The sequence below is a fragment of the Trichogramma pretiosum genome, unplaced genomic scaffold (genome assembly GCF_000599845.2).
Source record: "Trichogramma pretiosum strain Unisexual culture from Peru unplaced genomic scaffold, Tpre_2.0 scaffold111, whole genome shotgun sequence".
Lineage (NCBI taxonomy): Eukaryota > Metazoa > Arthropoda > Insecta > Hymenoptera > Trichogrammatidae > Trichogramma > Trichogramma pretiosum.
In genome coordinates, this window is record NW_019640789.1 from 317,526 (window position 1) to 345,137 (window position 27,612).

The window sequence follows — 27,612 nt, forward strand, 5'->3', positions numbered from 1 at the left end:
TATTGTATTTTCGTTGCTTCCGCACTTAATTGATCGATGAACAACGCGCCGTGTTGTTGTAGTACGCGCTGAGAGTGAACGAGAGAGAGTGTGTGTATACAATTGTTCCGCGGAGCTTTTATAGCTCGTTAATCATTCCATTATATTTTATTATTGACATTTTCGTGAAGCTCACGGAGGCATGAAAACTTGACTCGGCTCGACTAATAACCGCTATTAAACTTTGTTTGATTACAGGTGTGATGAAGGATTTGAGAAAGCGACAAAAGTATGAGCTGAGGTCCCAAAATTAATTGTGAGTATACGCCAACTTTTGTACGTCATACCTTTTTTTTGTATTTTAAAAGGAGAGCAAAGTATAGCTACTCACGGATAAACTGCGTTAAGGAATTACGTAAGTTTAGTGGGTACCTGTTAAAAGTATACGCAGAGCTCCTATATATCCACCTGTTTCTCTCGGGCGCGCGGATAATCGCCGCGGCGGCTATGCGGAGGGGAGAAATTTCATTACTTGTAAATCATCGTTCGCTCGCGGTTTTCACGCACTCGCGATATAATAATATAATCGCGGCAACAAAATGTGCATTATAAACCTGGAGCGAGTCTCTCTCTGTCTCTTGGTCCTGTGTCGCTGCTGCTGCTGGCGCAATATAGCTTATAACTGTGCTACACGGGGCGCGCTTTCCAGGCTTATATACACGCGGCGGTATAAGCGAGTGCTGCGCGCATTATATATAGGGGGATGGTTTTAGCTCTGGCTGTCGGCTCAGTTCTCTCTCTCTCTCTCTCTCTTTCTGACTGTGTATTGATTGCCGCGCTCTCTCTCTCTCTCTCTCTCTCTCTCTCTCTACGCTCGGCAGCAGCAGCAGCGGCAGCGGCAAAGCGAGTGAGAGAGAGAGAAAACGAGAACGTTCACTTCCTCGCAATGCTCTTTCTTTCTCTCTCTCTCTCGCTCTGGTCTTCCGGCTGGCGCTAAAGCGAGCTTCATGGCCGCCTGTGTCTGCTGCTGGGCTCTCTTTTTCCTTTACTCTCTACGCCAACGCTGCTGCTGCTGCTGCTGCTGCGCTACTATCCAGGTCGTTGCTGCTGCTGCCGCCGCCACTGCTGCTGCTGCTGCCTCTGTATATATATACAACAAAGACCAACAACGACACATACAACTAACTGCGATGGACCTGCGCCTCGGTCTCTCTCGCTTGCTCGCTCGGCGCGAATACCTGCACACACGCTGCTCTCGCGCTATACACGTACGTGTGTGTATGTAGCTTTTCTTTCTCTTTCTTCGCCTCTGTATATATACGTATAGTGGTAGTAGAGAGCACATCCCGGCCAGAGCGACTCCTGCTTCTGACTCTTTGCCTCTCTTGCCCACTGCTATACTGCCAGAGCCAGAGCCACACAGCCACTGCCTTCCTTCCTTCTTGCTCGGGACCATTAAAAATGCACTCACTAACGTTGAATTTTCAACTTCAATCGCGATGCTTATGTTAAATACATGCTCGTGTGTTGATCGTGTGGACCTGCTTTGGCTAACAAGCCTTAATAATAATCGAAGCCAATGAGTAGTAGCGCGCCGTGCTTATCTAGACCTCTTATCGAGATCTATAATATAATGCTTCTATATAAACGCACGCACACACGTATACTATATACTTGCACACGACGACGCGGTCAAGGTGCTTTTAGAGGCGTACGGCAGCTTTCAACGCCTCGAACCTTGGCATTGAGGTACTACTCATAACAGCACACACACTAACACACACACACACCTATTAAATACGTTCTCTCTCTCTCGATATTTTAAATAAATCTCTGTGCAAATACTCGCTCGTGGTTTTTTTATGACGTAATTAGCATAATCTCTCTCTCTCTCCGCGCTTATTATAAATACGCGTCTCGTGCGCCGATATAATTATGTTTGTAAACGAAGCGCGGGATAATGTATTAAAAATAACGATTTTTTCTTTTAATTATTAAAAGCGAGAGAGAGACCAATGCCCGCTCGCTCGCGCAGACACACTTTACAAGACGAGATTCAATAATAATTCGAGTCGCGATATAAATCACGTACGCGCACGACTCGTACGCGCGCATTATGTAATAACGCATGTTTACGTATTTACGACAGCTGGAATAGCATCATACATATAGGCTGTATGTACATTTTCGTGCGGGTGGAGATTCGTAAACGACTCCGAATCGCTCGCTCTCGTTAATGTTTTCGGGGAAAAATCCCCGGTTTTTAAATCGTGTGTGTCCCAACTATAAATTCGAACAATTAACGAATCGATCGATGCGCGTCGGCGGTATAAGTTATCGTTATATATTACACACTAAACTCTTTGACCCCCGCGCCGGGGGGCACGTATTTCGATTTTCGACGAGAGTAATAGTGATATTTGTGCACCTACATACACAATCGCGAACTAGTTTACTCGAGAGCAGCGGCAGACGCGCGCGCTAAGCTCCTTCCGCTCGGGTCGATGAACTGGATTTTCGAAAAAAGTGCGCGCGCGCGGATTGAGCCGTTTAAATGTTTTTTCTTTCTTTCTTTTTCAATTCTGCTCAGACACGTAATGTGAAAATGTACACAAGTCTTTAGACGAACGGAGAGAAAGAGAGAGAAAGAGGGAGAGTGGGAAAAGTGCGATGGAAACGGCATAGAGAAAAGGAGTCGAAGGGGAGAGAGAGAGAGACGAGGCAGTAGTAGTAGTAGTAGTAAGCGCCAATATACATAAAAGTATATAGCAGCGGAGCAGCGAGAGTCAGAGTCAGTCAGCTGATTGAAGCATCGGAGGAGAAAATAGTAAAGCGAGAGAGGTGTAGTGGTGTGCAGGTGGTGATGGTAGGGGTAAAGAGCCCGATCGATTTTTTTATTTCACTTTTTTTTCACCCTTTTATTTTTTATTATCACTTTTATTCAAAACTCGGGCTTCAGCCACCGCCGCCGCGATCGGAAAACGATGATTAGATTCATTGAGACATGGATCGATCGATCCGTGTGCGTCGGGCGCGCAATACTATACGATAAGACGGCGGCGGTGCGACCCCGCGTCACGTCGTAATTAGGCACGCGCGCGCGCGGAAATGATCTTTATGTTCGCGCACAGCTGATCTTTATTCATAAAGCGAATAATGCGGAACGTTTGTTTCTTTTTTTTATTATCAATCAAATATTGCATCAATTGTGACTCGAACGTGTGCTTTATGTTTGTTGCAGGGGACTGGTATGGAGAAGGAGAGCTCCGCGGCGGGAGGCGGCGGAGGTGGTAGCAGCAGCGGAGGAGGAGGAGGAGGAGGTGGGGGAGGTGGTGGCGGCGGGGTCGAAGCGACGGTCACGCCGGGCGCCAACTCAACCCCCGATCATCTACAGCAGGATCAGGCCAACCCCCTATTGGATCCCACGGCACTTTTCGGAGGTAAGTCGGTCGGAGAGAGACAGTTGGATCGCTTCGAACTCCGCTTTATGCATTTCATCTCGTTCGTACTTATACGATTGCCAATGTACCTGTATCATCGACGCTTTTTTTATTATATCACGTGTATACTTATTCATCGTTTTCCGTTTTATTCATCGCGTTCAGCCACTGGCGCTTGGCTCCAAATCATTCATCGTATATATACCATTCCGCCTGTTTTTTGCCCGTTCCTTCGGCCCGTTTTTTTATACGGTAGTTTTCGCCGACGACGACGCTCTCGTTCCTGCGTACGTGTCGGGGGCTATATAACATTAAACTGGCCGCGCCGAGCCGTGTGTGCTGTGCCGTGCCGCTGCTGCTGCTGCGTCGTTGTACGTTTCGTACGTACGCCATTTGCGAGAGTATAACGCGCCGCGCTTGTGTGTGTGTGCAGCACACGACAAAAACGGACGTATACAGAGCGAGGAGAGAGAGATGCGTATATATAGGAGCGAATGCCAGCAACAGCGACGGCACAGCACAGCACACACAACTCGCTCTCTCTCTCTCTCTCCCTCTGTATATTTATTGATTGCCACCTCAAACCCCCGCTTGGTTTTGGCTTTCCACTCGAGGCTTGTGCCGAGTTCGTGCCGTTCAGCCGATGTGTGCTGTGCCGTGTATTGCTGCTGGCTTTACTGCGCCGTGCGACGACGACGACGATATATTCTCGTGCCGCTGCTGCTGCTGCTGCTGCTGCTGCTTCGTGCCATCGGCGCGCGTAGTTGCGCCCAAGCCAAGTCGCGCAAAAGCGGCATCTCTTCTTTCTTTGCTCGTACATACTTTAAAGTCGTATGCACCAGGACGCCTCCTCCTCGCCGAGGACCTGCCGAACAATGGACTCTTTACCTGCGTACCCGAATCCTACAGGTGCTCATCTCGCGAGAAACGGAGTCGCGGAGTAGTAGATAGAGGATCCGTGTCCACCGGAGCTATAAGCTAGAGCTCTCTGCACGCTCGAAAGGCTCGAAGTACTCGCGCAGGCATAATACACGCGCGGAGCGGGTGCGAATATACCGTTATCAACCTTTCTCTCGCGCGCGCTGAGAGAGCGAGACAGAGAGAAAGCCCGTGTGTATAAGCGCGCCGCTCGTTCCTGCCGTTTGCCGTGCGCGCGCGTTATGTAGCGTCGTCGAGTAGAGCGAATCGCTTATTATATGAACGTTAAGTCGCGCGGGGCACGCAGGACTTTTCGACTGTGCGACGCGAACAACACGATTTGACGAGAGACAGCGGCATATACAGGAGGGACGGACAGACGGACGGAGCGCAGTGTGCACGCAGAATACGAGGAAGAAAAAATGAAAAAAAAAACAAGCAGACCAAGTATTATATCTCGTTTTCTCTCTCTCTCGTCGGAGCATCTCTCTCTCTGGTATACACACCTATATAGGTATAAAACGCAGAGAAAGACAGAGACAGAGAGAGAGAGAGAGAGAGACACGAGCCTCGTCGACGAATACACATCCCTCCTCTCTCTCGTATAACTGCGCCGATGCCGCTGCCGCTGCTGCTGCTTCTTCTCTCCTTTTCGCAACTGTAGCTCTATATACTGCACGTGTATGTATATATATGTATATAGGTGCCTATAGTCATACATTCATACACATATATATCTATACGGTATGGTCTCTCTCTCTCTCTCTCTCTCTCTTGGTGCGGCGCGGCAGCAATTCGTTGTCGCTACGCTCCGAGAGCTCAACTCGCTCTCTCGGCTTTGGCTCGGCTCTGCTCGCCCATGTACATATATAACCTTCGCCTCGTCTCTCTCTCTCTCTCTCTTTATACGTGTGTTTGTGTGTGCAACACATATAGGTATACACCTCTATACTGTACGTATACGCTCTCGGGCTGTACGTAGCAGCAGCAGCGTACCTACACACGGACTGGCTGTGCCTGTGCCTGTGCCTGCCTGCCTGCCTGCTGCTGGCTCCGATCGATTTAATAACACGGCCATTTTCTCTCCCTTCAATGGCTTGATGCGCTTCTCTCTCTCTCTCTCTTTCTCTTTCTCTCTCTCTCTCCTTCTCCCGTAATATAACACATACTGTATGTGCTTGCACACACGTACATTGCTGCATCAGCAGTCGTGTGGGCCCCAAATATAAAATGCACCTCGAGACTCTGCATATTTGACGCGCACAGCAGCTCCGCGGATAATGCGTGCTAATTAAAAAATCCCTTTTGGCGCATTTACCCGCGATTAAAATGTAAACGAGAGCCACTGGCCTCCGCTACTGCTTCTACTTGAGCTTGGGCTAGTCGAGCTAAGCTGCACAACCAGCAGCAACAGCAGCAGCAGCAGCAGCAGAGAGAAGAAGATATTGATTTAAGGCTATAAAGGAAACGTCGCGCGCGCCCGAGTATAAATATATATATAGATACGTGTGCAGGGTATACGGGGTGGCCGCAGCCGCCGCCGTTTTCTTATATACGATAAGTTTATTGCTAGGCGCCGCTGCTCCAAACTCTCAAGCTCCTCCACTCGGACCCGGTGGTTAGCTGCTCGAGCTCCTCTCGTAGCTTGTTTAATCAGATGTATAATGCTCGATATCTCTTCTCTTCCCCCCCTGCGCACAGCAACAGCAGCAGCAGCTTATGCAGATGGGAAATCGAGGGAAAACACATTTAACAGCAGCAGCCTCTCTCACTAGGTCACCGGGACGTTATCCACACACACACACGCGCGTACACACGCAAAATGTACTTGAAAATAAGCTATACCCTCCCCTCCTCCCCCCCTTGCTGCTGCTGCTCTCTACTACCGTGCACACACACACACACACACCTATACGTCTACTCATTACTTTTCACCCTAAAGCTCTTTTCCAAAAAGGGGGAACTCGCATATTACTGTACGTGTGTGTGCTTGTGCTCACCCGCGCATATTTTTGTGTACATATACACTCTCTGGGCATATTTACACGATAATTTTGTTAAATAAGTAAAAAAAAAAGGGAAAGTTTGAATGAGAGAGAGAGAGAGCTTTAACGTAGTTATGATCCGCCGCCGTGTAACGAGTTTATAACGTCATGTTATTAGATTGTAGTACTACAAGTAGTATATCGATCCGAAGCCCGCACACACACACACACACAGCCGCGCACGAACGAACGGGGTTGGCGCGTGTTTGCAAGCTTTATTGCACGGATGAATAAAAAAAAAGAAAGAAAAAAAAGAGTAAAATTAATTGAAATCATGAATGACTGTCATAGCGCATGTATGTATATAGGAGATGTATAGTTGGAGAGATAGAGAGCTTTTAGCTCGTGTATTTCGTACGCATTTCGTGCTCGTGTGAATTGGAAATTTCTCTCTCTCCGTGAGAGATAATATGTATCGATTCGCGAAACAATTATTCGATGATAGGGCCTTTGTTGTGCTCCGAACAGCTGGAATACGACGCGATAGTGGTGTACGGTAAAAAAAATTTTTTTTTCCTTCTCTCTCTCTCTCTCTCTCTCTATATCCGCGCGTATCATATTGGATTTCGAAGCAATTCGAGTTTACGCACGAGTGAAATACACACGCAAAATAAATGTTTGTTCATCATTCGTGCCCCGTACGATACATACATCGAAAAGCTGCTGCGGCCTGCCTCTCGACCGACACCCGTGTTATATACTTTTATCTCACGCGCGAGGTATACGTATAACATGTAATGTAAGCTTGATTATTATTATATATATAAAATATTCCTGTGCATGTGTCCGAGTGTACGCGCGTGTGTGTGTGCGCACGACGACGACGCGCGAGAAGTATAATAAAAGGTTAAAACGCGGTCAGTTCATTGAACGAGCGGAGAAAGACAGAGAGAGAGAGAGAAGTATCAGACGCGCACATCGCGATGCGTCATTGCCGTCACCGCCGCCTTAGGAACCATCTTTCCGACTTATTCTCAAAGTATATTTATGTTATAAAGTCTCTCGAATGTATATAGATGACGACGAAGAAAAAAAAAGAAGGAAATAATCATAATAATCCTCACTGTCAAGGTCGCGCGCGCGACGGATTGATAAAAATCAAACGATATATATATTATATAGCGCGCTTGAATTATGTGCCGCGTATTTATGTATATAATTAACATGCCGCAGGTATTATATACTTGAAATAGTTTCAGCTCTATATACAAGTTTATATTATCTCGCTCGTCTCGATAGTTTGTAAGCACACAGGTACATTGGATCGTAACGCGATAACTTTCCGCTTCATTATGCACGATCGAACTTTTTAATACCAATCGATGATCGACATTTTCTCACCTGTCTCACTTTCCTCTTCTTTGTTCGCAGCATACTGGCCTCGCGGTGCCGAGGGTAACGGCGCTGCGGCGGCGGGCAACGCCGCGGCTCTGGCCGCCGCTGCCTCCGTCTTCGGCAGCATGCCCGGTGCCTATGGGCTCGGCGCCCACCAGCTACCGCCGTCGGCCTACGCCATCCTGGGCCGTGGCGCCGCAGCAGCGGCCGCGGCGGCGCCCCCGCCCAATCCCTACGCCCATCTGAGCGGCCTCGGCATGAACTCGGCCGCCTGGTGGACCATGGCCACGCACCTGGACTACCTGGCCAGGTTGCAGGGCGCCGCCGGACTCGGGGCGTTCCCGCCCGGCGCGGCGGACGGCATACTGCCGCCCTATCCGCCGGGTCTGCTGAACGCGCCGCCGCCACAGCAGCAGCAGCAGCAGTCGTCGCACTCGACCTCGCACAAGTCTTCGAAATGTAAGTGTGCTCATCTTTTGGCTATCTAACTATCTTCAAAGCTCGAGGTGTCTAATCTCTTCCGTAACATCTTTTTACAGCGAAATCAAGCAAATCTCACAAGAGCTCGTCGTCATCGTCCTCGGCGGCGGCTGCAGCAGCGGCAGCAGCAGCAGCGCAACAGAACTCATCCTCGGCTAGTCACTCATCCGGCATGAACAATTCGACGGCCGCGGCCATGGCGGCCTCGCTCGGCAGCCAGCTCCAGGCCGCGGCGGCCGCTGCAGCCGCCTCCTCGGCTCAGCAGCAGCAGCATCATCATCATCATCACAACAGTAGTCCCGTAACTTCGTCCTCGTCGTCGTCGGCAGCGGCGGCAGCAGCAGCGGCTCACAGCAGTAGCAGCGGCAGCCACTCGACCACCACGACCAGCAGCAGCGGCGGCGGTAATCAGTCCAATTCGCACTCGTCGTCCTCCAACGTGCTCAATGACTCGAGCAGTATTCTGGGCGGGGTGAGGCTGCCGCCCGACACCGAGATCATCAAGTACACGTCGAGCATAGTCGGACCCAAGATCCCGGGCACGACGAATCGCGGCCGCAAGAAGACCATCTCCCTGGACTCGCCCTCGGTGAGCTTGCACGGGCCCGGCTCCATAAGCCTGCACGCCCATCACCAGAGCGCCACCAGTCTGGCCCACAACAACAACAACAACGGCAGCAGCAGCAGGAGCAGTCCCGCCCTCGCCCTCGACGCCAGCAAGTACAATCGATCGAGGGTACGTTTTCGAAACGAGCTTTTGCGCACTAATAATAACTCGATTGCTGCTCCTTATGCCATTATTATGACTAATTTCTCGCGTACGTTGTTTACAGCACGACAGCAGCAGCGATTACGGCAATCGCGGCGGCGGCGGCGGCGACCGCGACTCGATTGACCGAGTGGAAGTTATCAAATTACCGAATCACTCGACTAATGGTTCGGTCGTGCCGGGAGTGACGCCGAACTACACCAGCGGCAACAGCAGCAGCGGCGCCGCAGCCGCCGCCGCCGCAGCCTGCGACAACTCCGACGCTCCGCTCAATCTGTCCCTCAAGCCCTCCTCCGCGACGATGAGCAGCGGTAACTCGTCGACGACGATAAGCTCGAATCAGCCGCTCAGTCAACTGAGCAATCTCAGCCAGTCGCTGCTCGCTTCCGATCGCTCCTGTAAGTATATCTGTCGGTTGCTACTGCTACTACTACTACTACGTTGTCCCCCTGCAGTCGTCTCGAATTGCAATGTGAGATAAGAGAAAAGAGCGAGTGACTTATTTGTTTTTTTTTCTGTTCGTTTACAGCGCGTCGCAAGCCGGGTCCCAAGCCGAGGCGCGTGCCGCAAAATTCGCTGCCACTGTCGGGCGGTAACTCGCCGTTGAATCCGTCTCTGGCGCAGCTCTTCGCCGCGGCCGACTCGCCCCAGCGCTGCTCGGGCAGCGGCGGCGAGGACAGCGAGCCCCAGTCGCATCAGCCGCCGCACAAGGACAGGCCGCGCAATCTCGGTCGCGGCGTCTCCAAGCCCAAGAAGAACACCGTGGCGTCGCTGCTCGCCCAGAGCCGAGCGCTCGGCATCAAGCCCACGCCGACGATCGACCCGAGCGCGCCCCTGGCTCACCAGGTCTCGCTGCTGCGCTCGAACATCCTCGCGGCGCAGATGCACGCCTCGAACCTGGCACTGGCGGACGAGAGGTCCGCCCAGCGTACGCTCCAGGAGAAGATCAAGATCAGCAAGCTGCTCGAGGCCAATCTCGAGGACAACAACATGGAGGTGAACAGCGAGAGCGACGGCAACACCGATCATCTTAGCGACACGGACGACGACGACGGTGTCAGCCACGCCAAGCGTCGCAGGTACTCGCACACGGAGAAAGACTTGCAGTTGCCGCTGGACAGAGGCTGGAAACGCGAGACCCTCATTCGAGGTATCAGCAAGAACTGCACCATCAACGGCGACGTCTCTTACTACAGTCCCTGTGGCAAACCGTTCCGGAACTCGATCGAGCTAGCCAAGGTAATTTGACTTTCGACAATTGTTTTTCTTACTTTTTTTTCATTCGTTTGAAATTATATGATGATTTTGTAACGTAAGTTTTTGGAGCACCAAAACTCGATGGATCTTACAATAAATAACTTTTCGTTCTCATCGAAACCACTGGTTGGCGATTTTATACAATCGGCTATGGGCACTGAACTTGAAATAATCAAGTTGAGCGCGTTTGAAACTGCCAGAAAGCTCGAGGAGCTGAAAGCTCACTCGGCAATGCGCGACATCAGATTAAATCATCAATACGAGCGAGATAAGCTGGCTTACGCCAAAAAGATCGCCAAGGAAGAGCAGCAACGAAATAAGGAGCAAGCAAGGTAAACGATTTTTTCCGTCTGCTTTCGTAACGAGGACGATGGATGAGAAATAAACGTTGAAACATATTTTGTAGACTGATCAAAGAGCAAGAGAAGAACGAGAGACAAGAGGCTGTGAGGAGAGAACGCGAGATGAGAAATCAGCAGTTGCTTGAGGTGAGTGTACGTTGTAGCAATTTTACTAGAATTTGAAACTCATTCACGTTTTTTTTTATCAATCTTGTTGTTTCCACATTCACATTTGAATTCTACTATCTTTCTATTTGGGATATATACATATAATTATATCTTGTATACACGTTTTTTGTATACTTTTTTCATTATATTATATATATATCAATTTGTCGTGCGTGTCGCATGCTTTTTGTGTGTACCGTTTTTTAATTACATTATTCATATATATAATACACATTTTTTTCGTTGCGTATATATATTTCTATATATACCTTTTGACTATATAATATTTCAATAATATCGTTCGTTTTTTTTTCGTTAATCAATACATATTTGTAAACATATTCCATTTTCATTTGGGTTGGATTTCCATACAATAGTTATTCGAAACGATATTACTTTTTGACCGTTTGCATATCAAAAATTTTTCTTTTTAACATTCATATTTGTACAGTCTTTCCCTTGTTCAATACATGTATAATCCTTGACATTGATCTCCTATGAACAACAACATGTACAGTACACGAGCACTCGACGATGTCGTAGTGACAGGAGGGCCTTGTCTCTCTCGGTATATACCGATGAAATTTTTCATTTTTCATTCAAACATTTAAGCAATTTGCCATTCATTCTTTTGATTAACCCGATGAAAAAAAAAACATTTCTGAGAATCATAAGGAAAATCCAGCTTAGATCCACATGAAAATGTACCTGTATAATAAAAATCTCACTAACATTCGATTCACCCTTCCCGCACCTTCACTTTCACCACTTTATATTCATATCACTGAGTAATAGAATCGTGTGTAAAATGACACTTGCACAAATGAAGCAAAATGAAATTAAATCACGCATCTAATATCACCGTGCACACGATCAAATGCCAACCGTCATTTGTACATTTTTAGAATCACGCATCATAGTGTTTGTTGAATAGTTGAATTATAAAAAAAAAGTATACATCATAAATTAGAATTAAAGTCCATGAATCGAAAAAAGAATACTGATATGAATAGTTGAATACACAATCACACGAGATGACAATAGTATGACCCATTAAAAAAAAAAAAAAAAAAGAGCGCCGACACGAAGTAAGCTATCGCATTAGTGAAGTGTGTGCGTGTGTGCGTAAATCATGTATGTAAGTGTACACCTTATATGTGAGCTTCTGTGTGCGTGTGAGAAAGCTTTAGATCTAGAAACTTAGCTGGCCAGTATAAATTAAGAAAAAAAAAATAATATAGAAAGAAACGGAATCATATATAAAATGGAGAATCGCATGTGAGAGAGAATCTGATAAACAAACAGGGTCGAAAGCGGCTAGCGTTCACGATCAAGCAAAAGATGAAGATAATCCAGGAAATCGAACGGGGCAAGAGCAAAAGCGACGTGGCTCGAGAGCTGGGTCTGGCGAGCAGTACCGTAGCGACTATTTGGAAGAATCGCGAGAGCATAGCCGAGAGTTGGCGCAATCGCGACATGATGCACTCGGACATCGACATCGAGTCGGCTAAAAAAATCATCAGCAGCAACTCCCTGGCGGTCAAGCATCATCAGCAACAGTTGCAGCAACAGCAACGAAATCATCATCAACAACAGCAACAGCAGCAGCAGCAACAACAACAGCAGCAGCAGCAACAAGCCGCTTCCCTGACGACTCCCATGATAAGCGCAAGAAGTAACGAGCCCGGTAAGGCCGCTACAGCGACGGCCCACCAACCCGATCACCTGCAGCAGGCACAGAGCCAGAACCTAGGCCAGGAACTGCTGGAGGTAAGACTTCGCTCTCGCTCACACAAAGGAAAACTACTATAAAAAAAAAAAACTACTACTACCGATTCTCCCGCGTGATCAACGTAAATATAAACAAAAAAACATCATTATACATTATACATACATTATACATGACACACGAATATTATAAACTGCATCCACTATACCACACACAAACGAGAAGTCTGTGTTGTTTAAATGTTGCTGTTGTATAGTTTACTAGTATACCTTTAACGTGACACTCGGCGCTGACTCGGCGAATGAATTGACGACGAAGGTTCAAAATAAAATTAGAGACAACGATTATGCGACGATAGATCTACTTGTTACACTTAGTCGCTCTCACGACTCTCTCTCGTTATTTATTTTTTTTACTTTTTTTTTTTAAATCTTATTCTGTTACATGAAAACTCTAAACTTTTATGATTTCATTAATTTTTATTTTTTCAATTAGTTGAACTATATATTATTATAAACCTGTATACTGCATGAATATCAAATAGGAACGCTTATCTCAATTATCAATTATTTACAAATATTCTCTTGATACAAAAAACACAAAACGAATTCTCACTGCAATGATACTATAATAGAATGAACTTGCCAGGAAGGGAGCGTGATGCGCGCTCCTCGATGGCTTTGAGTCTTATATAGATGTAACTAAATTGGTTACTTTCAGTTCTATAATTTTTAGTTGATTCATAATAGTTGTTGATTTTTCTTTCCGATTAATGTATCATTTAATGATTATTATTAAACATGAGCTTATTTATGGCATTACTTTTGTAGTAAGTGAACCGACTTCACGTTACTTTATTTTGTTCTTTTGATAAAAAAAAAAAGAGAGAGATGATTTTTTTTTTTACAAAAATTTGTTTATGAAATCAACTAGCCTTTTTTATTTTCTAGTTATGTATACTTCACACATACACTTTAGAGTGTTATGCTTCAACGCCTGTGTGTTTTTTCCTTTTCACATATATAAATATAAAAAATTATGTGACGATTATAATATGTGATACGTACTGTTGATTTAGATGAGCAGTCATATTACGAGACACAAATATAATAGCAATGAAAGAAAAAAAAAGATCAAGTTGTGATGAAAGAGTGATATATATGAATCACATGTTTTAGGGGCCTTTTAGACAAAAAAAAATGCGCGTTGATAATTAGGGGCAAATCTAAAAAAAAATATTTCCTTACCTATAAAATATAACTTCTCCTGTCACTATTTTTGTAACTTTGTATTAAATATTCAGTTGGATCAGTTATTGTATTTTTATTGTATAAAGTTAGCACGCAGCATGCCAATTGTGTGTAAACTTTATTTATGGAAATTAAAACTTTTTCTCTTTTTTGACGATTTTTTGTGTGTTACTCTTCATGAACGGTAAGCAGCTTTAGTGATTTCCATATTGAGAAATTATGTAATTTTTTTACCACTTGCTGCATAAATTTGTATACGTATATTAGTACGTGTATATATCTTCGTTAATAATGTGAAAAAAAATTTTGTGCATCCGTATCATAATATAATATTTCAAACTTTCATCATTATTATATCTTCAAGATTGCGATTTACTCTTTCATCTGTGTAAATGTATGTATAAGCGTGTTTTGAAAATTACCTTTCAATTGTTATTATCATTATTATTATGTATTCTGTATTTTGTCCATGTTTATTTGAAAAGCTAATTTATCATTTGATATTTTTTCATATGTATGATATATTTGCGCTGTAAAAATATTCCAGCTTATGTCTAATAATTGCATGCGTAAAGCTTTTTTATTGGCACGCTCATTATTTTCATATACAGCTTTCGGATGGAGGTGGATCAGCTTGTTTGGTTTGGTGTTGGATAATATTTTTTCTCTTTCTCTCTTATTAAATTATATTTTACTGTACAGTATTTTTGAAAATCAATTACTTTGGTAACTAGTTATATCTCGAAATCGAAGGGTGACGCCTCGCGTATCAATATACCCGGTGCTATTATTCTTCAAATGATTAATCGTTTTGGCGCGTCACTTTGGCAAAAAAAAATATTAAGAAAGAAAATTATAAGCATTTAGCTCATTTAGATGTAAAAACTGCTTTTCTGTTTGTAGAAACACTGTTTATGGTTAAACATTCTAGTCATGGGTTCTGTCGGATACAGAGCTCGTAGAAAAAATGAATTTTAGTTATAGCATGACATGATATACATAGATTACTTAGTTGACACTATTCAATATTTAAAGAAAAAAAAAATTGAGAGCTCCGTACAGATTTCGAACACAAAAACACACTTTAATCGTCTTTCAAAATTTCATGAAATTGAAAACGCCTACCGAAATCGAATCGACAATGTTCAAAGCAAATAATACGATTTCGAGCAATGTTTCTAGGTGTCTCGTTGTAAATAATTCAAATTAAATTTTATGATATTTATGTCTTTTTAAACAGGCACGTAAAAAACGCCAAGAAGAAGTCGAAAAATTACGTATGGAAGAGCAACAACGTAAACAACAGGTAATGCAAAAAATAAATCACACGAGAGAATTTATTCAAGAATGATAGTTTATTTACAAATGATTGTTATGATTGCAGGAGCGAGAAATGAAAAGGCAGCAAGCGGTAATGCTTAAAGAACAGGTAAAAGTTTGCGTTGATTTATCAAGTTTTTTTTTATGTTTTTGATTTTTTTACGTTTGGAGTAGTCGGATTAATTTTTTTATTATTCTTTATCTTTCTCACTTTCTTTACGACGTTTTTCCATGATCGTCGTGCATTTAAATAAAAAAAAATAGATAAACAAAATGCGAAACCATTATATTGAAGTATCATGCTATAATGTAATACGCTACACTCTCTTCAGTTTACGGATCATACCTTCAATAGATGATCATACTTGCATCATTATTGTTTTTTTTTCTGAGTGTCAAATTTCCGACTGAGTAGTAGCTAAATATTATTACGTTTTATCAGTGTATTTGTATATATTATAATTTTATGATTTCCGCATCCACATTTTGTCCCTATTCGAAGGAGTATTTTCACATCATATTTTCCATGCTTTCAATGGTGCCAAAACAACGATTTTTTAATAACAAATGAAAAAAAGTATTTTTACACTAATATAATTGGTCAATGAGTTATCAATAAGAAAAAGTATTATCACCGTAAATAACATATTTTGCGTGGAAGGATTTTTTGTGTTTCGGGCATTAACTATTACATATATTTTATCAATTTTTCTCATGGGTTCAGCTTAATAATACAATTAAATATTATTATAATTATTAATTATAACTCAAAACGACCAACTAATAACTGTACTGAGCTTGATTAAAAATGAGCTTGGCGTTTTTTTTTCAAAGAACGGGTGTAAGAAAATTTTTTCATTATTAATTAAAAAAAAAAAAAATAAGCATTGACTGCACCATGAAGCACACAAACACGCAAAAAATTAATTGGTGAACTGTTGGTGAACTTTGTTGTGTGTTTTGTTGCCGCAGATGTACATGCAGGAGCTCACCAAGCAGCGCGAGATACTCTACACCGTCGAGCTGGTATGTCATCACGTACCTAAAAAAAAAACAAAGATTCTTTTTAGCTAACCCTCCTCCCAATCTATTTCTCTCTTAATGTTTACATTTTCCATTAAAATACCTAAAATCCATTAGTTTTCCATTGACATTTGTGAAACACAAGCGATTAATCAACTAACACTCATTCACTTGTATATAATATTTTTATCACAAAAATGAGCTTTTTGCGTCCGTGACTATATCATCGTCATCATGTGCATCGTCATCGTCATCATCATTGTTCAATCATCGCACTATTATGTATTAATTCTTTTTCTTAAATTTAATGGAGTAGTGCGAGACTATAGTTCACTTGCTTAAATCGAAGTACAGCAATTCATTCACGTAAAAACTATCATATTGTTGCATTTCTCGGTGTTTGGGCAGTACTTAACAACTTGTTTTTACACGAAGTGTGATGTAGATGTTGCTTTTTTTTTATACCACGTATTATATTCTCTCTTCTATTGCTATTTTTCTTCGTGATTGACGAGTTGACGAAAAATACGTAATTTTTGTAACAACCTCGTTTGGAAGTTGAAATCGTATAACTTGAAATAATTGCGTATAAAAACGAAATACAAAAAAAAAGACAAATGCTTATGTTTTAATAACGTATATCAAAGGATAGGACCATGTCTTATCCTACTTTTATTCAAACATCCAATATTTTTGATAAATGTATACCTGACACGCGAAAAAAAATTATCCCACACTAACGACCTTCGTTAATTCCGTTCAGGAGCGAGAGAGAAGGCGGCAACACATGACACTGATCCGAGCGCTGGAGAATCGCCGCAAAATGGAAGAGCGCGAGAAGAAGCGGCTGGAGGCTCGGGCCGAGCGAATCGCCCAGAAGGAGAGGCGAGCCGAGCAGAGGCGACTGGAGCTCGAGCTGGTCGAGCAGATTCGCAAACCCGTGGAGGACACCGAGCTCACCGATCACAAACCCCTGCCGCAGCTCAAAAGACTGCCAGGCCTGAAGCTTGCGGGCAAAGCTTTCGCCGACATCGTCATGGTATTCGAATTTCTGCACAATTTCGGCGAGACCCTCGGTTTCGGTAAGACTTTTTTCGTTTTCCCTCCTATTGCTTATTGACCAACCTTCGAGTATTGATCAATTTCTAACGTTTTCTCAGACATGGATTCGTTACCAAGCTTGAAAAGTCTCCAAGCCGCCCTGTTGAATGACGAAGAAGCCGAAGAGGAGCTACTCTCGGTGATGACGCACCTATTGGTCTGCGCTATCGAGGATCCAGGCATTCCTCAGCCAGCCCGACACACGACCGGCCTCGGTCAGAGTTTGCGCCAGGCCGACATCACTCACGCCAACATCAGCGAGGTGCTGCGCATTTACTTGTACGCCAACGCGACCGGGGAGATAAAGGCGCTCACGGGATTCTGCCTGGAACGCGAGCGCGACAAGCGTTTCGCCGACCATCATCAGAACGCTCCGGACAGCAATCCGAATCACGAGAAAACCTCTTGCTCGGCCTCGAGCAAGAACGCTCAATTTTACGAGCACTTGCACAACAACGAGACTTGGCGCATGTCCGAACGTCTTCGGGATAAGCCGTTCCTGGCGCTCAGTCCGACCCACAAGGCCCAGATGCTCGCTTTTCTCTGCAACGAGTTGCTGCAGAACAAGGCCGTACTTAAGCAGATCGAGACGAGTCTCGAGACCGTGGCTAGTCTCAAGAAGGAGCGATTTTTGCTCGACACGAAAATTCGCAAGCTCCGGCAGCTGCACTCCCGAAAACAGCGCATGGAAGCCGTCGGAGTCGTTATCAATAAATCCGGCGACGTTTCCACGATTTCCAGTGCCAATACGAGCGTCAATGAGCAGCAGCAACCGCAACCAACGAGTAACAATAACAAGACCGAAGAACCCGCGAAGTCCGAAAATAGTACTCCGAAAGAGCCGAGCAGTACTCCCACGCCAGAAGATCAACCACCGCCTCATCACGATCACGACGAGACCACTCACGACGAAGAAATGTCCGAGAATGAAAGCGAGGGTACTCAACCGGAGGAGGAAGAGGACAAGAATCTCTCAGCCGAAGAACTCGGTAAAAAACTCGACAAGTGGCTCAAACAGTCCGAGGAGCAACTGCAAAAACTCAATGGATCTTCCAAGAGTATTCGAGCTCATGTATTCGGTCAAGATCGCTTCTGGCGCCGATACTGGGAGCTGCCTTGCTCTGGTGGAGTTTTCGTTGAAGCCATGGAAAGTGCCGAACCAGAAATACTCGACTTCCAAGCCGAGCTTGACCTCAAATACAAAGACGAGGAACCACCAAAAGAAGAGATTTCGCCAAAACAAGAAGAACCGAAAGAAATTGAAGAGACTAAAAAAGAACCCGTTAAAGAGGAAGAAGACGTGGAAATGAAAGAAGAGATACCACCAGTCGAAAGTCCGAAGAAAAAAGTCACTGAAAATTGTGTCTCGGAAAATCATACTGATAAGGAATCAGATGACACGGAAATCAAAAAAGAGACTAAAGAAGAGGAAAGTTCTGAAATGGAAGTCGACGAAAAGCCGAAGGAAGGTGAAGCCGAAGATAAAGCGGCTATCGTCAAGTCCGAAGATAAAGTCATTGATGCTGTAGCCAATGGTGAAAAGTTCAATCACGTCAATAATAATAACCTCCCGAATGGCAGTGCTTATGACACTGTTATCGAAGCCAATTGGTTCTCGATTTTGCCTCGTGAAACTTGCGATACTCCTGGATCTTGCACTAAACAGATATTTGGCGTGGCCGAATCCACAGAACTGAAAATTCCCATTTTCCCACCCCCACCAAGTCCTGGATACGACAGATGTGATAGTCCTGCACCTCTAGTTCTTACACAAGACGAAGCTACTCAGCTTGAATATCTTAAAATTCATGGATTACCAGTTGCCGGTGAAGCCAAACCAGTGCCAAAAGACTTGAGGTACGGATGGTGGAGAATAAATGATCACGACACATTCCAAGAGCTTTTGGAGCATCTGCATTCTCGAGGAGTACGTGAAAAAGAACTCAAACGCACCACTTGGGCAGCCATGGAATCTTTCCTTGCTGTTACGGGCAAAATAAACGTAGATCCTGGAAATTTGGCTGCTACCGATATGGCAGACGAAGAGGACTCCAAGGAAGACCAGGAAAATCCTATAATTAACCAATCCGAAGACTGGAGCGAACAAGTCGCTCTTAGAGTAGACGCACAGCTTCTAGAGCAAGTTGAAGCGCTCGAAGACAAGGTTGCCAATGCTAGTATGCAGGTGAAGGGGTGGAAGCTACCACCACGAGCTGGCACTGAAGAGGCAGAAGAGCTCGAGAAGTTACACGAAATGGAGCAATACAGTGCCGTTGAACAGGCGAGGCAGAGACTACTTTCTCTCGAATCAGCAATTGAGAGGCGATATCTCAAACCACCTTTAGGAGTTTGGTAAGTTTTTATTGAACTATAAATATGAACATGATGAGTTTCCTTGACTAATGTACAATTTTCTCGATTTCAGTACTGGAGATCCAAATTTAGCGGCACTGAAAGCGGAACAAGCAGCGGCAGCCGCAACAGCTAGCGCGAGCGCTAACTCGTCGTTGAACGATTCAACATCGGTGCCGAGTCCCCCGGAGGAGACGACACCCCGTGGCCTAAACAATTGGCGCGAGGCGACAGCCCGAGCTCATACCTCGGCTCAGCTTGCCATGTCGCTCTATATGCTCGAGGCCAGCATCGCCTGGGACAAAAGCATCATGAAGGCTGTGAGTCTTAAAACAGCTAGAAAGGCACAGTGCGTCAAGCTACGAAATCGCAGCGTCTCACTCAAATCTGCTACTCAAAACAAACAGCTTATGACTTCTCAGGCATCTGTGGGTATTTGCACACTAACTTGCGCTACTAACCATATTACCCGATACCATACCGATTTCCCGCTATCCCATATTTATCTCACGACTCCCTGTTTACCTTATTACTCACGTTATCCTATAGATGCTTTTTTCGATTATTTGAAAGCACCTATTTATCTTAGGAATACTTGATACTCTTGAGTTGGATCGAAAATTGCAATTGCTTTACATATAATAAAATTTGAAACGAATGGATGATCAAATATAACACTTCATTGATTGTTTATACAGTTGTTGAGATTGAGTCGACGATTTTAGAGCTGTGACGCTTGATGCTCTACAGTTTGTGCATTATATTAAGTACTTTAATATTGTTCTTTTGTGTCGAAAATCGACCAAACATACAGTTTATTTTAACATTATTGCTTTTTGTCTGGCATGGCTATCATATGATTCACTTAATTTCTCGCGCTACTAATTTACTCGATGCAATTTTTCTTTGACGCTATTGCTTTTTCAACAAATACGATTAAATTTTGTCATTTGATACTATGAAAAATAACACAAAAATTATTAATTTAATGTTGTAGATTGAGTACTTACATATTTTTTTAAAGACATAAACATACGTTATTGATATCTATATTTAGTATAAAATGGTTATGGTTTTATTTGTATATTAATGAAACAATAACACTTCTGTATTTCAAAGAATACCGATGCCAGGGTGGACATTTTTTCAGCACGTTTTAAAATTTTTCAAAATGTATTAAGACAATTTCATTTTTGCTTTGGCGTTGGTATTTCCTCGACGAATTTATGTGCCGGAAAGCTCGTAGTAGTGCATGATAATTGAATCGGAAAAACGACCGCATCAAAAATATGAAATGGATTTTTGTTGCAGAACTGTCAATTTTGCCACAGTGGAGACAACGAGGATAAGCTCTTACTATGTGATGGCTGTGACCGCGGTTATCATACTTATTGTTTCCGTCCAAAAATGGATAATATTCCCGAAGGCGATTGGTTTGTAGCTCAAAATTTCGATTGTTATTATTGATAAAAAGTGTTAGACCAACATAGAAAACTTCTCATTATAACAGGTATTGCCACGAGTGCATGAACAAAGCAACTGGAGAAAGAAATTGTTTAGTTTGCGGTAAACGAGTTGGTAAGAATTTGGTTCTTTGTGAGCTTTGCCCGAGAGCTTATCATACAGATTGTCACAATCCTGTTATGCCAAAGGTAAATTTTCATCACCGAATACAACTTTTTTTTTTCATTACAAAAAATAACACATTTCATGCAATGATATTTAGATACCGAGAGGAAAGTGGTACTGCTCAAATTGTCACAGTAAACAGCCAAAGAAAAAAAGCAGCAGTAGAAAAAGCCACAGCAAAGGAGATAAGGATAAAAATGCAACGACGCGAGACAGTGAAAGTTCCGACCATCCACCAGCTAGGTGATTAAGCTAAACTCAAGCAATAAAAATCAAATATGTGTCGCGTCTATCGATGACGCTTATCGTATATATTATTATTTAACAAGGCTTTATGATTGCGTTTATACAAAAAACTGACGAGAAAACTCGACAAATCCGTTAAAAAACTTGTATTCGTTGTAAAGTCGATGGAAATGCGATACAACACTTACATTTACGTTTATAATAACGATATACTTATACACCGTATTATTATTTTTAAAAAGCCAATGAAAATTTGAACTGAACAGCCAATGTCGTATTGGTTACTTATGTTTAGCGTGTTGATTTTATATTATTATAAATTTAATTTTGCAGTAGCCTGCATCAGGATGTTTGTAAATGTTATTACTCTCGTTATCATTTCTTTAAGTAGCCGTTATTATAATACATGTCTTGACGCTTTTTATTATATCTCGATTATGCATTATAAGCAGTGCTCGCATATCGTGTCGCGTGAGTGCGATAGCTTAAATGTGTGGGTTTAAAAATGTGTGTTGTATTTTGCGTCGCAGTCCGACTCCATCAACAGCCTCGAACACGCACGTTGACGACGTGAGTTCGTCAGAAGCACCGACGCCAACGGCTTCTCCGAGGAAAGAGCCTACTGCTGCGCCGAGCAACAAGTCATCGCTTACGAAGAAACAGCAGCGCGAACTAGCACCCTGCAAGCTTCTTCTCGAACAGTTAGAACGACAAGACGAGGCATGGCCTTTTCTTTTGCCCGTGAACACCAAGCAATTTCCGACTTACAAAAAAATCATCAAAGTACCAATGGATCTCAGTACAATTAAGAAGAAATTGCAAGACTGTGTGTAAGTTGGCTAAGTTTGTGATTCTAATCAAAAACATTCTCCATTTCATCGACGGAAGGATTTTTCAGCCCACGCCTCACTTATTATAAATTTCATTTTTAACGAATCAAAATAACGAATGAGACTATAATTTTCTGACTCGCTTTATTTTTCCAGGTACAAGACCCGTGATGACTTTTGCACTGACGTACGTCAAATGTTTATAAATTGCGAGGTCTTCAATGAAGATGATAGCCCAGTTGGCAAAGCTGGGCATGGCATGCGCACTTTCTTCGAAACACGATGGACTGAAATAACGGGGGTGCCACCGCCGACATCACATCCTCATAGCTGAGGGTCTGCTCGTGTTCGCAGCAGTGGCTGCAATAGTTTTGCACATTTTTACTATTAAATTTAGTTTTTGAATGATTACTCGTCAGTGTTATGAACGAAAAGCGAATGAGTACATATATAATGTCATTGATAGCGTTTTGCATATGTATGTATGTATACGTATACTCACATTCACGAACACACTATTTATACGTTGGTGTGTGTGTACTAATATAGATACAGATGTGCGTTGATTCACACGTTAATACATGCGCTTTGATCGCGTTCTAGCGATCTTTCACTCATTTTCACTACTGTATATTAATTTTTTTATGTACATTGCTAAATTATTCGCTTTTCGATTTAATTCATATGTCCTACTTCTTATTTTTAATTTATGTGTACAATGTTTGTTCGTCGAAATGTTCGTCGAAAAGTATTAAAATACTCACCAAATTATTCGAACAAAAAAGTGGATATCAATAACTCCTAAATGATAAATATGTTGCATTATAATGCGTCTCAAAGTATTGTTTTTTCACAACAGACGAAGAATATTTGAAGTTGAGGTTTCTCTAAATTCGAGCTTTCAAACTTCAAAAAATTTGATTTCATGGATAAATTGCATATTTTTATTGGAAATAGTCGTGAACGAATCATTATTAAAATCGGTCATTGTACTTACATACGAAAGACAATTTTGCCTAATTGAATCCAGTGGTGATTTTAGTAATGTATTATATAGGCTTAAACCTCGAACGTAATCATCGGCGAAAGAGATATTTTACAAGTAACGAATGTAAGATACAAAGAGATAAAAATATATTATATAAATTGAAGTATATATGCAAATAAATATATAGTTGATAAAAAAAATTATTATTATTATATGAATAAAAAAGTATATATATACATATAATGTAAAGTATTCAGTCAAACGATATACACAATATGTATATATGAAAAATTATATCTAAACAATACATTCGAGTATGACACAAATGAATATTGTATCTTGATAGTAATATAGAAAAAAAAATTTGAATGCCATTCCAGATCACAGTTCATGAAACCATTGTAATTTTTACAAGTTCGGAACAAAAATTCATTGAATAGGGTGTAAATAGTAATTGAAATCATTTTTTCCTAGAAAAACCACAGTGGTTTAAAGTATGTAAAAAAGCCAGGATAATACTGTATTCAAGCTATTGTATGATTAATCAGTATTTTTGGATTGGAAAATACTCAATCGCACTAAATCTGTATTGGAGATAAAAAGAAAATTTCACAGTTATTCGAAAGCTTGAACGTTTATATCATATGTAAAAGACGGGATAAACGAAACGAGATAAACCCTTCAACGGCATATTATACTAATAATCGTAACTACTGTGAATGGATTTTAAACTAGAAAAATGTAATAACGTGGTACTATTTAAGGCATCACAACAAAATAACAAGTTAATGCATGAAAAAATTGTAGATGCAAAGCTCTGCTTTTCATTGTGTAGTGTACAGTTTTATAAAACATTTTTAAATCCGGTTTGAAATTGACATTTGTTATTAAGATTCTTACAAAAGTGGCATTATGAATGTTCTTAAAAATGGTGCAGACGTGTACCATTTCAAACTTTAGAATTCATTGTATAGAATTTTCGCCTGTAATTTCAGCACTATGTCGATAATAGATTGTAAGCAAAACTATATTTCACTTCTACATGTTCACAGTTCAAATTTTTTCGACGAACGAAGTATTGTTTATTTATCTTTCATTTTATTCTAACTCTTAGTGAGAGTAATTAGTAAGCGTACATAATAATACAAGTATTCGAAGTTTCTACGTGAAAAAAAAATTTGATCATATTTTTACACTTCATTTGAGTGAGAAATAAATTTGAGTGATTTGTAATTTTACAAATTTTTAAACGTTAGAAAAAACTTGAGTAATTCATTGAAGTTCTAAACCTATTTATTCATTGGTTGACGACTCGACGTAACTGTTTGTAAACCGATTATAAAACGTAAAAATTGAAAGAAATTATTCGACTCATCATAATAGTTGCGGAGTAGCAATAATTTTTTCACCTACATTTTGCATTAAATATTTTTATACTTTGAAAGCGAATGTTTGGTTAGATGGTATGGATAACTAAGCTTACTCTTGATTATAAAATTTGTTTAAATGTTAGTTTGTCGTTTGTAAAAAATTGTTTCATATCTAAATGAGATGCAGTATTGTGTTGAAAGGAGTCTCGACGGACCCTTTCGAAGTGTGCGTGTATGTTACTACGCTGGTAGGAATGCATATGTAAAGTTAGCAATGGTGAAAAAAAAAATAACCCGAGCAAAAGACAAGCATAAAAAAAAGTAACTTTTTAAGGATTCTGCTCTTATTTGTAATGTAAGTAGTTTTCCGCTAAAACGATTGAACGAGATAACGATGCTTTTTATACGAATTTTAAGTTTTTAAAAGCGAGCCCTTATAAACGCAGTATATACATAATAATAATACTAACTTAAAAAAAAGTAGCGAGAAATCGACCCTATCATTAGGCATGATTGTTATAAATCAACGATTGAAAATTGATTGCGCAAGCGAAGATACGGGCGATTAGAGCGACGACGAAGCGCCGCGAATAAAGCGAAGAGAAGAGAAAAAAAAGGTTAAAGCGATTAATTTAGAAAATATTATGATTGTCTATAGTTTAAACATGAAAAAAAAAACAAAAACGAGAAATGGTTTACTGTAGGTAAACCGTGTTTAATGCTGCTAATTAAACAGACTTAATTAATGTACTGCAAACGAATCAATAAAATGTAAGAAAAGCGTGCATATAAAAAGTCGACTATTTCTTTCGTTCATTCATTCCCCATCGCTTTCTCCGTCCGTATCCGATCTCCGCGTAGAACACCAGACTCGCCATCGTCAGACCTATCAACAGTATGAAGAAGGCCGCGCTCAGCGGATTTATCGTCAGGACGACGGCGCGATCGTAGTCGATGTTGTCGTACTCCACGAAGACCTCGCGCAGCTTGCTGCCGGTTCTGCGGTGAATGACGTTGCCCATGTGGTACAGCACGATTCCCGACTCCGTCAGACGCATCATTATCTGCGCCAAGAAAAGTCACTCAGATGCTCGAACGTGTGATCCGAATCATCCGTGTACGAGAGATCGTTATTACCTCGTTGACGGGTCGGAGCAGCCGAGGACGAAGCGCGAAGCACAGATAGAACTGTCCGAGGATCTCTCGCATGACCCTGAGTCTCTGGAGCGCCACGGCGGTGACGAAGTTCTCCGGATAGTAAACGTCCCCGATGACCTTGCCGATCACGGCGTAATTGCCCTGCAGTAGGCGCTGGGTGCGATTGTGCACCGAGTCCTCGAGCACGAATCTGCTCGGCAGCTGTTTCGCGTACTCGTCCTGTTTTGCAATTGTATTTTAAGTTTTTTTAATCGAGTTAAAAAGTGGCTAGTTATCGATACTCGCTTCGAGATTGAAGTACTCCTCGAATTGGGGTGGAGTCGATTCGCGACCCCAGCTCAGATTGGCATCGATGAATTGCTTCACCGTGTCGATTCTGCATGAACGAGCCATTATATGCTTCACGCGTATGAATAAAAAAAAAGGGTTCGTGCGTACCTCCTCTCGAAGTCCGGATTCGTCAGTCTGGCCGACAGACTACTGTTGTAGCAAGCGATGAGCACGACGGCGACCAGCTGCCACAGCACGAACTGCAGCCTCAACGGGGGTGGCACCCTGGCCGTGGCCGAACCCAACAACCGACCCAGCGACTCGGCCAGGCTCACGGCCAAGTGCCGATAGCGTCGGGGCACTCGGGGATCGCGCAGGGCTCGGCCCCGCAGGTAGACGCTCTCGAGCAGGAGGGCCAGAGCCAAGAGGAGCCAGACCGAGGGCGACAGGGGCCGCGCCAGGGCCCAGACGTTGCTGTAGGAGCGCGGCCGCGGCACCAGGAAGTGTATGCGGGTCTGGCTCCAGGGCTCGCTGAGCGCGACGAACTCGTTGTTGTCGAGGCTGATCCAGATGCCGCCGAAGGCGAGGTCGACCTCGCCGTAGTACAGCTGGCCGATCATGCCGCCGTTCCAGTCGGTGTCGTTGAACTTTCTGCCGTGGCTGCGCAGCCGCGATCGAACGATTGGGTTTGTTTTTTTGGGGCAGTTTTTTATTTATTATCAAATACCGACTTGTAGCGGCCCCTCGGCTTTCTCAGCACGTAGGTGAAATTCAAGGCCTCGGCGAGAATGAGAAACAGCTGCAGCTCTATGCCGTCCAGCTCGCGCTCTATTTTTATAAAGAAAATAAAAAAACGATGACCCATAAAATAACGAGTGGGCAGGATCGATCGTATATTACGTACTGCTGTCGGCTAGAAAAACGTCGGCCTCGATGCCGTTGATCGTCCGTTTGGTGGTCGATTTGAGATAGCACAGAGGTGGATTGAAGTACGTGGCGACTTGCAGCTCTTTGCCTTGAAAATTGACCCGTCTAGCTGATGTCAACGACGACGACGACATTCTGCAACGATTTTTACGATAAGATGGGGCGATAGTTTTAATATGCCGATGTTCCACTTAACTGCTCGGAGCAAGGACCGAATGTGCGGCTCGAGGACGAGTAGCAGCCGTCGCGAAATACGAACGAAATCTCGAGATTTTCATAGTACTCCTCGTGGAAATCATTCAGGAATTGACGCCACTCGTCGGAGATGGTCGAGTCGGTGAGCACGAGAAGTCTTGGCGAATCTTTGACATCTGTCGTGCTAAAGGAAATTTTCCCAAAACAACAGCAACGATGAACGACATATTTAAATGAAAAAAGATTTAAATGTAGAGAATCACCTTTGTAAAAAGTACTTGGCTTCCGACAAGTTGCTAACGATCGCCACACGATCGCTGCATTTCTCGGTACCTTCGTTGGACCAGATGAGAGCGGAGAAATTTTTGCGATTGATCGAAGTGGAGGACAATCGTTTCAGAATGACATCGACGTCTCTGCTCGATGCAGCTATAAGGAACGACACACTCGTGTATTCCGTGTTGATAATTTGGGCATCACAAAATACATTTT

The 27,612-nt window shown here is 42.9% G+C and overlaps 2 protein-coding genes across 9 annotated transcripts in view; one reads left to right on the forward strand and one right to left on the reverse strand.

Annotated features, from left to right (window-relative positions):
• Window positions 1-23,396, forward strand: part of LOC106658401 (bromodomain adjacent to zinc finger domain protein 2B) — a 36,243-nt gene extending 12,847 nt beyond the window's left edge. For 2 of the 8 annotated variants that reach the window (XM_023461221.1, XM_023461198.1), the window contains exons 2-21: window positions 238-295; window positions 3,221-3,419; window positions 7,754-8,176; window positions 8,257-8,933; window positions 9,031-9,364; window positions 9,496-10,205; window positions 10,284-10,555; window positions 10,630-10,711; window positions 12,038-12,502; window positions 14,952-15,017; window positions 15,096-15,140; window positions 16,004-16,057; window positions 16,818-17,136; window positions 17,215-19,507; window positions 19,581-19,935; window positions 20,819-20,940; window positions 21,018-21,159; window positions 21,234-21,379; window positions 21,913-22,212; window positions 22,369-23,396. In XM_023461221.1, coding sequence (XP_023316989.1) covers window positions 3,230-3,419; window positions 7,754-8,176; window positions 8,257-8,933; window positions 9,031-9,364; window positions 9,496-10,205; window positions 10,284-10,555; window positions 10,630-10,711; window positions 12,038-12,502; window positions 14,952-15,017; window positions 15,096-15,140; window positions 16,004-16,057; window positions 16,818-17,136; window positions 17,215-19,507; window positions 19,581-19,935; window positions 20,819-20,940; window positions 21,018-21,159; window positions 21,234-21,379; window positions 21,913-22,212; window positions 22,369-22,546 — 7,173 coding nt within the window. In that variant the 5' untranslated portion in view covers window positions 238-295; window positions 3,221-3,229 and the 3' untranslated portion in view covers window positions 22,547-23,396. Of the gene's footprint in view, window positions 1-237; window positions 296-3,220; window positions 3,420-7,753; window positions 8,177-8,256; window positions 8,934-9,030; window positions 9,365-9,495; window positions 10,206-10,283; window positions 10,556-10,629; window positions 10,718-12,037; window positions 12,503-14,951; window positions 15,018-15,095; window positions 15,141-16,003; window positions 16,058-16,817; window positions 17,137-17,214; window positions 19,508-19,580; window positions 19,936-20,818; window positions 20,941-21,017; window positions 21,160-21,233; window positions 21,380-21,912; window positions 22,213-22,368 lie in introns of all 8 variants that reach the window. The other 6 variants (XM_023461262.1, XM_014380338.2, XM_023461297.1 and 3 more) reach the window with 6 other exon arrangements.
• An 8-nt stretch (window positions 23,397-23,404) lies between these two features.
• On the reverse strand, window positions 23,405-27,065 carry LOC106658322 (glutamate receptor U1-like). The gene is made up of 6 exons (XM_023461387.1): window positions 26,903-27,065; window positions 26,730-26,826; window positions 26,167-26,658; window positions 26,014-26,104; window positions 25,708-25,947; window positions 23,405-25,634 (listed from the first exon to the last, which is right to left on the reverse strand). Exons 1-6 carry the CDS (start codon window positions 27,057-27,059, stop codon window positions 25,371-25,373), a joined length of 1,341 nt encoding a protein of 446 aa, XP_023317155.1. The 5' UTR covers window positions 27,060-27,065; the 3' UTR covers window positions 23,405-25,370.
• Window positions 27,066-27,612: the final 547 nt, after the last annotated feature.

Bases quoted from the DNA above. Each gene is read 5' to 3' on its own strand.
- LOC106658322 (XM_023461387.1), bottom strand. From the start codon at position 27,059: ATGTCGTCGTCGTCGTTGACATCAGCTAGACGGGTCAATTTTCAAGGC. The intron at 26,659-26,729 runs GTCGGTATTTGA...GCGGCTGCGCAG, and splicing joins AAGCCGAGGGGCCGCTACAA to CCACGGCAGAAAGTTCAACG. The intron at 26,105-26,166 runs GTACGCACGAAC...TCGTTCATGCAG, and splicing joins AATCCGGACTTCGAGAGGAG to AATCGACACGGTGAAGCAAT.